Source organism: Phyllobates terribilis, unplaced genomic scaffold, assembly GCF_046119375.1.
Source record: "Phyllobates terribilis strain yellow unplaced genomic scaffold, ASM4611937v1 Scaffold_4__5_contigs__length_816908805, whole genome shotgun sequence".
NCBI lineage: Eukaryota > Metazoa > Chordata > Amphibia > Anura > Dendrobatidae > Phyllobates > Phyllobates terribilis.
This window is the reverse complement of record NW_027362764.1, coordinates 748,807,393-748,822,690: the sequence shown is the minus strand read 5'-3', so window position 1 is coordinate 748,822,690 and position 15,298 is coordinate 748,807,393. Positions and strand designations below refer to the sequence as shown.

The following is a 15,298-nucleotide window of genomic DNA, read 5'->3' as shown; positions in this document are numbered from 1 at the left end:
GTACCTGTTTTTTTTCCCCCACTAAAAACGCAGCAAAACCTGATACCTGCATTTTTTGCACAACCTCATTGCTTTCTATGGGTGAAAAAACACTGCAGTGACATGCTGCAGTTTTCAAAAAAGCAGCAGTTTTCCAATTCAGTCAGGAAAAAAATAAAAATAATGTGTGCATGAGATTTCTGAAATCTCATAGCTTTTGATGGTACTGTAAAACGCAGCTTAAAATTTGCATAAAAAACACAGCAAAAACGCAAAGTGTGAACATAGCCTTAACGAGAAGAGAAGTGCCATGAAAATGTACATTCCCTCCATAGGTTTTATTATTGCATGTTTTCGGGTCTGCTTTAGGCTGCGTGCCCAGGAAGCATTTTCCAAGCGTTTATGCTGCGGAATTTACGCAGCGTAAACACTTGGTAATCCATCCCCCATGGTCCCCAATAACAAGCCGCAATGTCAATGCCCATGCTGCGGATTTTTCCACAGCGTTTATGCTGCGCTCAAAAATCTGCAGCATGTCCATTAATTTTGCGGACACGCAGCGTAATCGCCGCCACTGACTTGCATTGGACCGCGTGACATCCGCATCACTACATGTGCACAAGTGGATATCACACAGTTCAATGTGCGGATGGTACCCAAGTCTGGAGGAGAGAAGACTCTCATCCAGACCTGGGTACCATAGAAACTGTAAAAAAAAAAAAAAAAAAATTTAAAATAAAAAATAAATATTATACTCACCTTCCGATGTCCTCCCAGTGTTTTGTCTGCTCTGTCCGGTCTCTTGCACAGCTCGCGCTGTTGTGAAGGACCTGCCATGACGTCAATGAGTCATGTGACCTGACACATGGCTGAATGACGTCATCGCAGGTCCTTCACATCACCGCGAGCAGTGCAAGAGACCGGATGCGACGGAGATAACACCGGGAGGACATCGGAAGGGGAGTATAATCTTTTTTTTTATACCATTCTTATTCTTTTTTTTTAAACTAACTTAGCCACACTACTATAAATCCATGTCGGTTGCATGGATTTATATAGTGTGAACAAGTTGTCAAGCACTTTTCCAAGTGATGCTAAAAGCGCTTGGAAAAGCGCTTGATAACCCGTATGCAGAAATGCATGCAAAAATGCTTCACAAACGCTTCTACCTGGCGGGAAAAACGCATGTAAGGCTGCGTTCACACATTGCTTATTTTCGCGCGCGCTTTTCGAAAATACGCAATGTGCTTTGTGTCTGCCAGCAAAGTGAATGGGAAATTCACTTTGCCGTTCAGACACTGTGTAATTTTACGCAGCGGGAAAGCGCAGCTGCGTAAAGAATTGGCATGTCAATTCTTTACGCAGCTGCGTCCTGCGCTTTCTCCTATTGTGCCCATTATAAGCGATGGAATTACGCAGCGGTGTTCACACACTGCGTAATTCCATCGCTTTTTTACGGAGGAGCAGGATGGATACTCACCTACCCGATGTCAGGGGAGAGGCGTCCGGTCCGGTACGCTCCAATCCCGCGCTACCAGCATCTGCCGGTGAGCCGATCAGCTGTTGGCTAACCGGCTTGTAACCGGACGGTCAGCTGATTACAAGCCGGTCACGTGACAGTGTGCTGATCGCTTCACGGCAGATGCTGCAAGCGTGGGACGGAGCAGACGCGTCTCTCATCCATCGGGTAGGTGAGTATCCATAGTCTGTACATACACTGCTAGGGACACACACACAGACATTACACGTCACCCTTCATTTCACACTGCGTTTTTTGCTGCGCTTTTTTACGCAGTGTGTGAATGGAGGTGCTTTTATTACTTGCGTAAAAAAAAACAGGAAAATACGCAGCGTAAAAAAACGCAGGGAAATATGCAATGTGTGAACGCAGCCTAAAATCCGCATGCGTTTTTCCTGCCAGGGAGAAGCGTAAAAAATATGCAGCATTTCTGCATCGTGGGCACATAGCCTTATAGGGAAAAAAATGACCTGTTCACAAGATGCAAATGACACGAGAAAGGAGAGGACGACACCTGCTGGACAAATGTGTCACTGCTGCTATACATGAAAGATGTCCCCATGACATGATGACTGATCGATAAAAGGGGAAAACATAAAATGCCACAGGAAACATTGTGTATTTGTATTTAAGAACATGTATTACATAGTAGCGGTTGTGCTCCTACCAATGGTATTTTTAGTACCATAGAGAAATCAGTGTTCTGTATACTGACATCATGAAGGGATCATCCGCTTTGATCATGGTCTCTTTACAAAAGTTGATCACAAAGTTTAACCTAGCAGCAAGTGTTCACTCTCTCCGACCTGCTTTTGAGGGGCACTCTATCATCAGACTACGCCACCTTATACAAGGCCAGCACAGTATGAGAACAGGTCCAACACAGATAAAATTTCACTATAGAAGCGCCCGGAGAATAAAACAATTACAGGATATAAAATGTTTTGTGATTAGTCAAGAAGGCACAAAAAACAACAAATAAGTACAAGTGTTCAAGGTTATTGCTCACCCAACATTTACTGTACTTCGCTGCTAGGACTGAACACATCACAAGTACAATGATTGTATTGATGTAAATGTCTTGCACGTAAAGTGCCTTGAAAAATGATTCCTACCTTGTGAAGTTTTACATAATTTTTTTCACATTACACCCACAAACTTAAAAAGTATTTTATTGGGATTCTATGTGATAACACAAAGTAGCAAGCATTTGTGAAGTGTAAAGTAAGTGATACATGGTTTTCCATTTATATTAAAAATATAAAATCAGAAAACTGTAAATTGCATTTGTATTCAGCCCCCCTGTAGTGTGATACCCCTAATTAAAATATATATTATTTAGCCGATGTAGACAGTGAGCAGCAAGGTGTCGAAGCTGAAAACAGCTAATTGTGGGGTGTTGGACCTCCAACAATCCGATATTGAGAACCTATCCTCAATATCATAAGACCAGGCAATCTCTTTAATTTTCTACACATAAAATACTATACCAGGCAAGAGAAATCATATACAATATAAAAAAATAAATAAAAATCTTTAATCGAGTATATACAAATCACGACACGCTTAAAAGAAATTAAAATGGGAATGTGATGGCACCTCAGATGACCCAAGTTGGGACACGTGATTCCGGGCAGCACCTGATGCAATGGGGTAGGTGGATTGGTGTTGCGGCGCATGCACCGAGACCCAGGCACTTTATCCCAATACGTTCGGGTAGGGAATGGGCTAATCATTGGATCCTGACTCCCTACTCAGATGACGCCACCACTAACTAACACTTTACATGGGTATCCATTTTAATTCATTATATTTGTACTTTCTTCTTTGTAATCCTATTTATGGCAGTTGTACTAGTTACATCATTGTACTTTTGGTTTAGATTTTATTGTGGCTACATCACATTGTACTTTATTTTGTGGCTTGCTGCCCTCTTGTGTTTATTTATAGCTATTGCGCACTTGGCCATACATGTTTTTCTGCCCATTTATTGGTGTAGATAATATAAACTGTAATGTAAACTACAGTATATTACAGGTTGCTCTAGCACCCTGCACTTTGTAGATTTATTTAATCGGCCAGCTCTACCCTCACCCATCCCTTGTAGATTGTGAGCCCTCGAGGGCAGGGTCCTCGCTCCTCCTGTACCAGTCGCTGACTTGTATTGTTCAAATCATTGTAATTGTTTCTGCTATGTATACCCCTTTCACATGTAAAGCTCCATGGAATAAATGGAGCTTTAATAATAATAATCGTACCCATTAATTACCAGCTCTATTTTTCATTCTCATCTGGACTATTACAACTCTCTAATTGGTCTCCACCTTACTACATTCTCCCCTCTCCAATCTGTCCTGAATGAAGCAGCCAGGATCTTATTCCTTTTCAACCACTACACCGATGCCTCCACCCTGTGACAGTCATTGCACTGGTTGCCCATCCAATATAGAGTCCAATATAAACTTATCACTCACCCACAAAGCGCTCCATGGTTCAGCACCACCCTACATCTCCTCTCTCGTCTCAGTCTACCAACCTACCAGTACTCTCCGTTCTGATAATGACCTAAAACTTACATACTCAATAATCCGAACCTCACACTCCAGTCTCCAAGACTTCTCGCGTGCAGCGTCAATTCTTTGGGATGCGCTACCCAGGACAATTTAATTTTTAATCGTACCCTAAAAATGCATTTCTTTAGACTGGCATATCGCCTTACCTCACTTACCTAACTATCCCCGTTTTGCCCATTCAAAAATTTCTTCAAAATCAGGACCCTCGTAGCATCTGTTCACACGCAGATACAGAACCCTGTATGTGTACTATACACATACTGGCTGGTGACCGGTTCATGCAGCGTTATGTGAATACCCCATTTATTATATTGATGGCTGAACTATACAATACAAGCAATTTTCACCAATTACCTTTCGTGTACCCCCCATTTCCTCATATACTGTAAACTGGCGAGCAGGGCCCTCACTCCTTTTGGTATCTGAGTTATGTATTGCTCTGTAATGTCTTTATTGTCTGTACAAGTAACCTCTGAAATGTAAAGTGCCGCAGAATATGTTGGCGCTATAAAAATAAAAATTATGATGCGATTACGTCCCCCATATTCTGCCACCCATGTAACCAAACATTATACATCTTAAATTATGATTTTACAGTAATTGTACAGTAGTTTGGAGTTGATTCTGTAATGTTATTAGGGTCCATGTACCTTTACAAGGCCTCACTATAAGTAAGATATTAGGTTAGCGTTTATGTATTACATAGTACATATGCCATTTTTTTTGTATACTCTAGTAGCAGGTTTAGCACAATATTATTTTAATAAATTAGTGTATGTTCAGATGTTGCATTTTTTGCAGCTATTTTTTCTGTAAAAAGAAAAAAAAAAGCGCTTGGTACAATATACACGTTTTTCATCCATTTTTCATCATCATTTTAATGAGTGAAAAACGCTGCTGATAAAAACACAAAAGCTGAAAGAATTGACATGCTGGAAAAAACGCAGCAAGGCTCAAAATGCGTGTGGAGAAAAAAAAATTAACAGCATGTGCATGAGATTACAGAAATGTCTTATGCTGGAAATGTAAAACAAACCAAAGATGCAGCATAAAATGCGCAGCAAAAGCGCCATGTGTGAACATACCCTAAAGTGGACAAAGAACCTAAAACTGTAAAAAGTGAAGTTCTTAGTAATACATGATCCATAATACAATGTGCGAAACTGCACTAGGATTACACTGACTTTACTTACATGTCAATTTGATATCTGAAGACCGTGCTCACCAGGAAGAATATCGAAAGAAATAGTCTTCCATAAATGTAACAAAATACACAGGAGGTTGAAACGTTGCAGTGTTTTATTACATTTATGGAGCAATAAAGGATTTTTTCTATATTCTTCCTGGCAAGTGCTGACTTCAAAAATAGACTTTGGATTTCTCGGATGTATTTGGACTGTGTCGCTGCATTTTTTGCATATTTACTTACATGTCAGTCTTCCATTTTTGACAGTTTCCGTTTAACGTGTCTGGGTGGTTCCCAGGTATCGCTATCGTCAGTGTCAATTTCTTCTTCTTCGTCCTGATCATCCAAAAAATCTTCCTCTTCCTCAATTTCAAATGGATCCAGCCCGGCGTCCTCTCTCTGCAGGCGATCTGCAAACCATTCCCTCACCTGCTCATAACCCATCCGTGATTTCGCCACCAGGTCATCCAAGTCTTCCTCATTAAGATATTTGTGCATTAAGTAGTAGTCTTTAAGTAACGCTTTTCCAGTCTTGTGTTTTACTGGAGCTGGTGTCCATTCCCAGCTATTTGCTCTTCGTGATCCTTTGGGACGACCTCTGGGCCTCCCTCTTCCTCTACCCCTTGGCCGGCCTCGTCCTCTCTTTCGTACAAAGCCCTGCCCATTGACGGCATTAGGTGACAGATTGCCGTTCACTTGATATTGGTAAAACCACTTCAAATGATTGTTTTTAGCAGCGTACCTGGAGTCTCCAAACCACCCAATGATATCACATCTTGCAAGACCAGTCTCCTCCGAAAGTTTATCATAGTCATCCCCTGTGGGCCACTGGTTACGGACAAAGAAATTTTTAAGCACGTTTAGTTGCTGTGGGGTCTTTTTCCCAAGTTTACTAGCAAGAGCAGCTCCCGCTTTTACATAAGCATTTTCCGAATCCATCTCTTCCTTAATGCTTTCTTCTTCGATAAAAACTCTGGGCTCATCCTTTATGCTGGATCGCCTTTTCTCAGCGAACCAAGCATCGATTTCTCGTCTTGTTAGTTTGCTAAGGACCCTTAACTTGTTTAACTCTTCGTCCGTCGGTACGTTGTTTCGGTGATAGCTTTCCTCCAGGACTTGTAACTGTTCCACAGTCTTTTCTTTGAATCTCTGGGGGGTAAAATCTGGGAAAGCATTCCAGTTTTGCCTACGCTGCGGTGTTACAACAGGAAGAGTCGGGGAGTCTGTCGTTTCGTCGCTAGAATCAATAATTATAGTTCCGCTATCGCTTGGGAAATGGATACCGTGGCTCCCCTTGGAATTTCTTTGGTTGTATCTAGTATCGCTAAACCATTTCTTGATTTCACCTTTTGTCAATCCTGTGAACCTTATTAACCGGTCAATTTCATAATTACTTGGAAATGGGTTCTTTAGATAGCTAATTTTGAGGGCGGTCAGCTGCTCTTTCGATTTCTTTGAGCGCATATTAAATATGTCACTTATCATGGTGGGCTCCTGCTTGGGAAGTTGAGCACTGGGAATAGCAGCCACTCTCTTGGTTTCAGACACTGCTTGGGTTTGGGGAAGTTGGCTCGCCTGGAAGTGGGCAGTAGTTGGGACACCGGCCACCGTCAGCGCTATTGGTGTGGTCACGGGTATTGTGTTGGTTCCTCCGACTTGGGCAAGCACAAGGCTAGGCTGGCCAACTATTTGGCACGCCTGTAAGATAGAAGGCAGACCATTGGCAGATGAAGAAATATGAGCAGGGAAAACAGTAATTGTCTGTGGGACCGTGTGTACTGTGCCATTAAATTGCTTTCTTCGAGCGTCCTCCACTTCTTCAGGTGTCCAGCTAACACCGTGCTTTAGTCGTTGTGCTGAAAACCAGATTTTAATTTGTTCCTCTGTGCATTTGGTTTGTGAAGCGAGAAGGGTTATTTCGGAAACTGTTGGGTACGGAAACTTGTTGTAGTTACTCAGCAGAAGAGGGTTGCTGTCTAACGCTGCGTTGTATGTGGGAATGCTATTGATAGGGATTAAGACTTTGGAAAGGATGTTTTGCTGCGCCTGTAAAGTCGTAATCACTTGTGCCACTCCTGGTTGCAGAATATTAGCAGGCGTGATAACAGTACTTGGTAATTCTTGAGCACTTGTCACGACGATAGCGCTTTTTTTCACAGGCTCAGGAGCCACTGTAGTTGGCTTTGAATCTTTATTTTCTTGCGATTTAACTTTAGGCTCCTTCTCCTTTACCAAGTCGTTTTCTTCGGTGCCGTCTTCGGATGAGCTTTGCTGTACGCTGATTCGTTTCTTTTCTGACTTGTCCTTCATTATTTTCATTATTGGGGTCTTACTGATGGATATCGCGGAGTTTGACTCTGATTGTTCCTGGTTCTCCTCTTGGACGAAGCTTCCGTCGAACGTTAGATCGTTGACCGTTTGCTCAAATATTGATTGATTGTTGCGCTTAACCATAGTCAACTTAAAGTTGTCCTCTCCAGGATGATATTTCGTGTTGTGCTCAGAAAGTGAATCATACCGTTTGGTGAGAAAATTACACTCCACGCAAAAATAAGAAGAATTTAATACGATGTTGGGATGCTCTGAGTCCACGTGAAAGGTAAACATATTTAGGTCAGTTGTCTGAAATGAACAGTATTTACATTCGTAACCGCCTTCTACCACTTTATTTTGCTGATTGTCAGAATCATGATCTAGTGCTTCGTCCTCGCTTGATACGCTCTCAGGCACTGTGCTCTCTGGCATGGGTTGCTCCGCCGGCGTGGGAAGAGGTGGACATTCCTCGCCGTCGGAGATGACTCCTAGGTCGGTATCGTGCTCGCTGGTGAGCACCATGCAAGGAGTTTTTGTTTTCCGTTTACTTGCCATAGTGCTTGGGATCTTGTTATAAACTTGAAAAAAATAAAAAATAAAAAATCAAGTGTAAATCCAACGAGACACCAGCTGGCAAAATCCTCTAATGTTCCAAACGGTGTCTTAAAAAAGGGTTAAAACCTCTGGAGGATATGATGCAATGATGTAGTGCAGTAGCTTCAAGTTAAGTTCATGATGAATGTCTAGGAGAAAAAAAAAAAAAAAACAGGATAAAAATGTATTAAACATTAGGCAAGTCACAGATACTATAGTAATGTAAAGAATCATTGCAAGGATGTGTTTGCACCAGAGTTGTGGAGTCGGTAAGCCAAACCTCTGACTCCTCAATTTCCATGACACCGACTCCCTCATAGATGGCTCATATTTAAGTGATAAATTTACTGTACCACAGATTCATCTCAGCTAAAAGTCAAATAGGACAGACATATATAGGACATTTCATAACTTTCCCAAATTCTTATGAAAAAATATTCCCCACAAACTGCATTGAACTACTGTACCCAATTTATTATATATTTTAGGAGTCGGAGTTGGTCCATTTTATACCGACTCGACCAAAATGGGCTCCGACTCCACAGCCCTGGTATTATAACAGTTGATGATAAATGCACACATAACAGTAAGACTGATGGGAGTATGACCTCTACCATCAACTCCCAACCCCTCACTACCACTACCACACTGATGCAAAGAACTAACAAACATGTCAAGCACTGCAGCCCCTTTATTCTGATGATTGTATTTCAATTTCCTTTGACAAGTAATAGCATATCCTAATAAAACGATAAGGACTGCATTGGATGCCTGGGGAAAAATAGATGAGTACTAGCATAGAGTAATTGTGAATGTACCATGTACCCAAAAGAAAAAAAAAACATTGCAGAAATTAAACCGTCAAAGAGCACTAAATGCAGAGATTAAAAAAATAAAAAAAAAAGTTTTGCAGCAAGTGTTTAAAGGGGATTCTCCTTTTAGGAAACTTTCCAGATATGTAGAGTTCATTGTTAAAAAATAAAACTGTTCTTTACACACCCTCCTAGGGGCCAGCGCGGTGTTCACCGCAGCCTCGGTCTCAGTTGTGTGGCTGCAGCGGTGACATCACTGTAGCCAGTCACTGTGCTCAGTGGCTCGTGTGGTCTACACTGAGCTGAGAGATTGGCTGAGGCGAAGACACTACGCTTGGCCCTGAGAGGGTAAGTAAAAGCAGTGTTTTTTTTTTTTCTACAGCAAACTGAACGTATTAGAAAATGTTTTCTGAAAGAGGACAACCCCTTTAAGTAAATGGTACTAAAGACAGTCAGAACTAGATTTAAGAAGTGGTTAATAATCTGGACTTCCTGCCATTAATTGCAACACTGCAGTCAGTCTTTTCCAAGATAGTGGGAAACAACAGCCAATATTAAAACTATTAAAAGTATATTTAAAAGGCGATAATTGAAAAAGGGACATTAAACGTACAAGCGCCCGTAAATATTAAAAAGAACCGGTCAAAGGTAAACCTTCAAAAATTATCTTTGAACCCCAGTCTCACTAAATATTAAGGAGTAGGTTCGATACCTTTGATTAACGGATGACAAAGGAGACATCATCTGCATTAATCAAAGCCATGAGGCTGGGTTGGATGCTCACAGTAGGAACTGAAGATGGTCTGGAAAACGCCCATTAGACCGCTTAGAGGTCATCATCATATAGCGAGATTGATGGTCAGACAATGTCGGGCTGCGGTGATTTTAGGGAAGGAGTATCGGGATGCTTCACGATAAGAGCATAGTAAACCAATGCCAGACAATAGTTGTGTACAATTCATCATCCTTCTTTCCCCTAACACCATCAGTCGGGAGGGAGCCCCCTACACTTTAGATGGATGGCCAGTGCCACCAAATATCGATGCGCTCAGTAGTCGATAATTTACTGTGTACGAGGTGCTAAAAGGGATATTGTCGTCCTTAGATGTATTTGTCACCAGACAGCAGGTAAAAGCTTCACCGAAATCCTGGGGCCAAACTTTCATATAAACAAAAACTACCATGGTCAAGAGCAAGTGCCTAGTCGTAGACTACATCATCTCACATAAAATTAAACCCTGCGTCTGCCAGAAATACAACGTAAAATTACAAAAAAGAGAGCCCAAAAAATTACAAGACACCACCATCTGGTGAACTGACTCAAGGAAACTACCCTGTGGTATATCAGCAACATTATTTTTATAAACCACTTAATGGCTGACCAAATACAAAACGCACGAGAAAGAAAGATCAAAACAACATACTACATTAGAATTTGGGGCCTATAAATATCACTACTATGGATCCACGTGCACTGACTGGAATAAGGAACACATTTCGATCCAAAAGGTTGTGAAGCAGCTGTTGTACATAAGACGGTAAAAATAGTCCCGGCTGCTGAAGATCGGAGAGGAGGCTTCAGGTCAATCAGTAATATTCCTTTATTATGGAGCTTATGATTTATTTGAAGGTTCTGCAGTAGGTGAAGGTATGAGATGTGTGTCGCTGTATACTGTTATGGTGCTAGATAGAGGTGAGAAAATCGATTTGCACAAGTCAGGTCCATTGGCCAGATCAGTAACCTGAGACTGCAGGAAGGGAGGTCTGCGAATTTATCTATCTCCCGACTCTTCTTTTGATTGGTGCGACATCATCATTGCGGTGTGATACACACACACACACGTCATCGCACCAGCACAGCTAATCAAGAGTCTGGAATGACAGGAGGCAAGGCGATTAGCAGGCCTCCTGTCCAGCGTATTTTTCTGAAAAATGTCAGTCTAAACATTTACGTTGCTGATTTCTGGACCAGTGCTGTGAAGAAGAAGAAAGAAAAATGTCCAAAATGGCTAAAGACCCTTCATTCTGTTAAATGCTGATGTTCTGGGAAGTGGGACCAACCATCGATCAGTGGAGAAACTACATGGGGAGAAGCTGCTGGGATCCTGCAGTCGGTGTCTGTAGGACTGGCCAGCTTCTCCTCTCAGTAGACAACCATTTTCAAATAGAATCATCTGTAGTCCTGATCCTGAGACCCCGGTAGATAAATAATTGTGTTGGGAGGTAGCCGTTCCAGCAAATTTACCCCACAAGGCCATTTATGTAATATGTGAACAGCAAAATCTCACACAGTGGTCCTCAGATCCAATGCTCAGAGATAAGCCCCTTATCATGACCATCACGTGACAGCCCCCGGTATTACGTCCGCTATATGCGGCGTCTCCCCCGGTATTACGTCCGTTACATGCGGCGTCTCCCCCGGTATTACGTCCGTTACATGCGGCGTCTCCCCCGGTATTACGTCCGTTACATGCGGCGTCTCCCCCGGTATTACGTCCGTTACATGCGGCGTCTCCCCCGGTATTACGTCCGTTACATGCGGCGTCTCCCCCGGTATTACGTCCGTTACATGCGGCGTCTCCCCCGGTATTACGTCCGTTACATGCGGCGTCTCCCCCGGTATTACGTCCGTTACATGCGGCGTCTCCCCCGGTATTACGTCCGTTACATGCGGCGTCTCCCCCGGTATTACGTCCGTTACATGCGGCGTCTCCCCCGGTATTACGTCCGTTACATGCGGCGTCTCCCCCGGTATTACGTCCGTTACATGCGGCGTCTCCCCCGGTATTACGTCCGTTACATGCGGCGTCTCCCCCGGTATTACGTCCGTTACATGCGGCGTCTCCCCCGGTATTACGTCCGTTACATGCGGCGTCTCCCCCGGTATTACGTCCGTTACATGCGGCGTCTCCCCCGGTATTACGTCCGTTACATGCGGCGTCTCCCCCGGTATTACGTCCGTTATATGCGGCGTCTCCCCCGGTATTACGTCCGTTACATGCGGCGTCTCCCCCGTTATTGCGTCCGTTATATGCGGCGTCTCCCCCGTCATTACATCCGTTATATACGCCATCTCCCCCGTATTACATGTTATATACAGTGTCCCCCCCCCATTATTACACCCAGCACACAGGCACCTCTCGGGATATGGCGGGGCAGGCTCCTTCCTCTCCGTACACAGCACACATACAGAGGGACACGTCCGTATACAGGAGCCGCAGGCCACAGTCTCGTCGTCCTGTCATTGTGCGCAGTGTAATGGCGGCCCGGGCCTGTCCCCGGTCCCCGCGGCCTCACACATCACACAGGCCCGGGGAGGAGGTGACAGGGCCGCCGTCCTCAGCGCTCATCCTCTCCATTACCTGCTCCCGCCGTCAGCTCAGCTCTCCTCCGCCGCGGCCGCCTCCTCCTTCATGGCGGCCATCTTACACATGGCGACGACACAGGGGCGGCTGCTGCCACTACTGCTGAGGGGAGACTTCTCCGCCCGCAGCCACAAAACCGGCGAATAACAATTTATTCCTTATTTTTTTCCGTGCCGATAAATTACTGAAGGAGTAGAAAAAAAAAATGTTTTTTTTTTTCCCGGGAATGTGGCTGGTGGCTGCGAGGGTCGGATTTTTTTGGCGGTAATTGTAGGCGGGGAGAAAAATGGATTCTGTGGTAAATGGCTGTAACGTGAGCTCTCCTCCCACCGTGTCCTAAACACGGACAAACGTGGAGGAAAAATCACAGAAACCGCAGGAATCACATCTCCATATGCTAATTTTAGTCAAAAATATTAAGTAACTTATAATTAATCATTACATGAGGGGACAAAAACGGAGATGAAAATGCTGGCTATGCAAATTAGGTGTGAGGAGAGAGGAAATGGGGGCTGTAAACTTATCAGGGAGCTGTAAACTTATCAGGGAGCTTTGGGCAGGACAGGGTTAAACAACACCACGCCTATCCCCACCCCCCCAAAAAAAAGTTTCCTGTCCCCCTCATCCCCCCCAAAAATACCAATGTCAGATCAGTGGACCCCATGACAGAGATGTGAGTTGAATAATCGTCCCATTTGATGAATAATGGGGTCTTTTGCGTCACCTTTCCTGTCAGAAATGTCGAAATCTGCGTCGAGGCAGTTTAAGGGTTAACCATTAAATATCCTTGTGGGGTCTTATCACAAGAATGGGGGTCCTGTGCCCTCTCGTGTGAACAGGGCAGTAATAGGTGTATGTATATATATATATATATATATATATATATATATGTCACCAATTCCCTTTACGTCGATAGAGATGAACGCGTTTCGGAAAATTAGTTTTGGGCAGGTTCGATTTGGTCTGAATTGAAAATGTTCCCATTGCCGTGAAAATAACTTTACAATATTTTCTCCAGACCCCAAAAAAATAAATGGAGGGAAGGTGTTAAAAAGTATTAAAATATATTACGCTCACTGGACTCGTTATGTCGCCGCAGCTCCCCGTTCTCCGCACCAGTGATTGGCGTCACGTGGCGGCGCGGCACGGGAGAACCGAAGTCCGGTGTGGACAACCTGGGAGAGGCGGGCGAGCGTAATGTATTTTATTATTTTAACCCTGATCCTCGAAAGAAGACAGGAAAATAGCAGCTGGCTGGCCGCCATTTTGCTGGATTCCCGTGAATCAAACCCCCAAAATTTCACATTCGTCAGAATTTTTGAGAAATTCATAACAAAAATTAAATTAGTTACTGATCGATTCGCCCATCAATCCTCTAGAGTCTAGACCATGAATGGAGCCGTGGTCTCACACGCGCATTACTAAATTAACAAAGGGGTCATGAGACTCTACTTTTTGGGATTGGTTGGGTTCCTAGAACTCGCACCCCTAGTCATATATTTATCAGGTACCCCGTGAAATCAATGCAGCTCATTCGCCATTTCTTACCAGGCTCCTTCCGAGCCCACGCCTCATTCTTTTAAAGGGGTTCTGTTAAAGGGTTTGTCCATTACCAGGAAAACCCCTTTTTAAATTAAGTAGCCCCCCTTGTAAAATAAAAACACTGTTTCCAGGTGTCCTGGGGCTTGCGTGACATTGTTATGCCATGTGAGCCCTGAAGCTAATCAGCTTCCGCAATTGGGCTGCTGCGCTCTTACTATTTCCACCTGTCTGAGGTTCATCCGAAAGCGTAAAGAATAAATAAAAAAAAATGTTTTTAAGAATATAGGAAAAAAAAAAAAACATTGTTAAAAGTTTAATCACCCCCCCCCCCTTTCCCCATTAAAAATAAAGAAATAAAAAAAGCTAAACATATTTGGCGTCACTACGTCTGAAATATTCACATAATCAGAATATAAAATTAATTAACCTCATCGGTAAACATTGTAAAGTGAAAAAAATTAAACTCCAGAATTTTTTCAGCCTCCGCAACTCTGCAAAAAAAAATGCAATAAGAAGTTATCAAAATGTATCTACCCTTAGGCTATGTGCACACGTTCAAGATTTGAATGCAAAAAATTCCTTAAGGTTTCTGCACCTTTTGGCAGGAAAAACACTGCAGAAAAAATGCGCGTTTTGCTGCGATTTTTATGCGTTGTTTATGTGTTTTTGTACAGCAATGAATGCTTTTTGGAGCTAAATAAAGATATTTGAAAAAAGAAACGTGCGACATCGCTTTAACCTTTGGATCACCTTCAGACCTGGGGTGAGTATATTGGTTAATTTAAATGATTATAGATTGTGTCTGTTGTATTTCAAATAAAGTATTTTACTCTCAGGGTATGTGCACACGATGCAGAAATGCTCAGCATTTTTTCCTGAGCATTTCTGCATCTCCCTGGCAGGAAAAAACGCATGCGGATTGTACATGCGGTTTCCTGCCAGGGACATGCGGAAATGAAGCGGTCTTCACTTGCATTTCCGCATGCGGGTTGACAAGCGCTTTCCAAGCGATTTTAGCATCACTTGGAAAGTGCTTGTCAACTTCACACTATATAAATCCATGCAAACAGCATGGATTTATATAGTGTGTGAATGTCAAAAAATAAATATATACTTTACCCTCTGATGGCCCCCGGTGTCCTGTTTCGCTCGGTCCCGGCTACCGGCAGTGAAGACTGAAGGACCTGCCGACGTCAGCGTCACGTGACCCGTCACATGACTCTGACGTCAGCGAAGGTCCTTCTTCATTCAACCGCGAAGTGCCGGGAACCAAGCAGGAGCGCTGAGCGGGCCGTCAGAAGGTGAGTATATATATATTTTTTATTTTATTCTTTTTTTTTTAATGGTACCTGGGTCTGGATGAGAGTCCTCTCATCCACACCCGGGTACCATCCGCACATTAGACCGCATGAAAA

General features: G+C 43.3%; 1 protein-coding gene across 2 annotated transcripts in view; it reads right to left on the bottom strand.

The window, feature by feature from the left end:
* ZHX1 (zinc fingers and homeoboxes 1) overlaps positions 1–12,623 on the bottom strand; it is a 39,051-nt gene extending 26,428 nt beyond the window's left edge. The window contains exons 1-2 of one of the 2 annotated variants that reach the window (XM_073679853.1): positions 12,339–12,623; positions 5,501–8,313 (exon numbers count right to left, since the gene is read on the bottom strand). In XM_073679853.1, coding sequence (XP_073535954.1) covers positions 5,504–8,125 — 2,622 coding nt within the window. In that variant the 5' untranslated portion in view covers positions 8,126–8,313; positions 12,339–12,623 and the 3' untranslated portion in view covers positions 5,501–5,503. Of the gene's footprint in view, positions 1–5,500; positions 8,314–12,113; positions 12,280–12,338 lie in introns of those variants that run through there. The other variant, XM_073679854.1, reaches the window with a different exon arrangement.
* Positions 12,624–15,298: the final 2,675 nt, after the last annotated feature.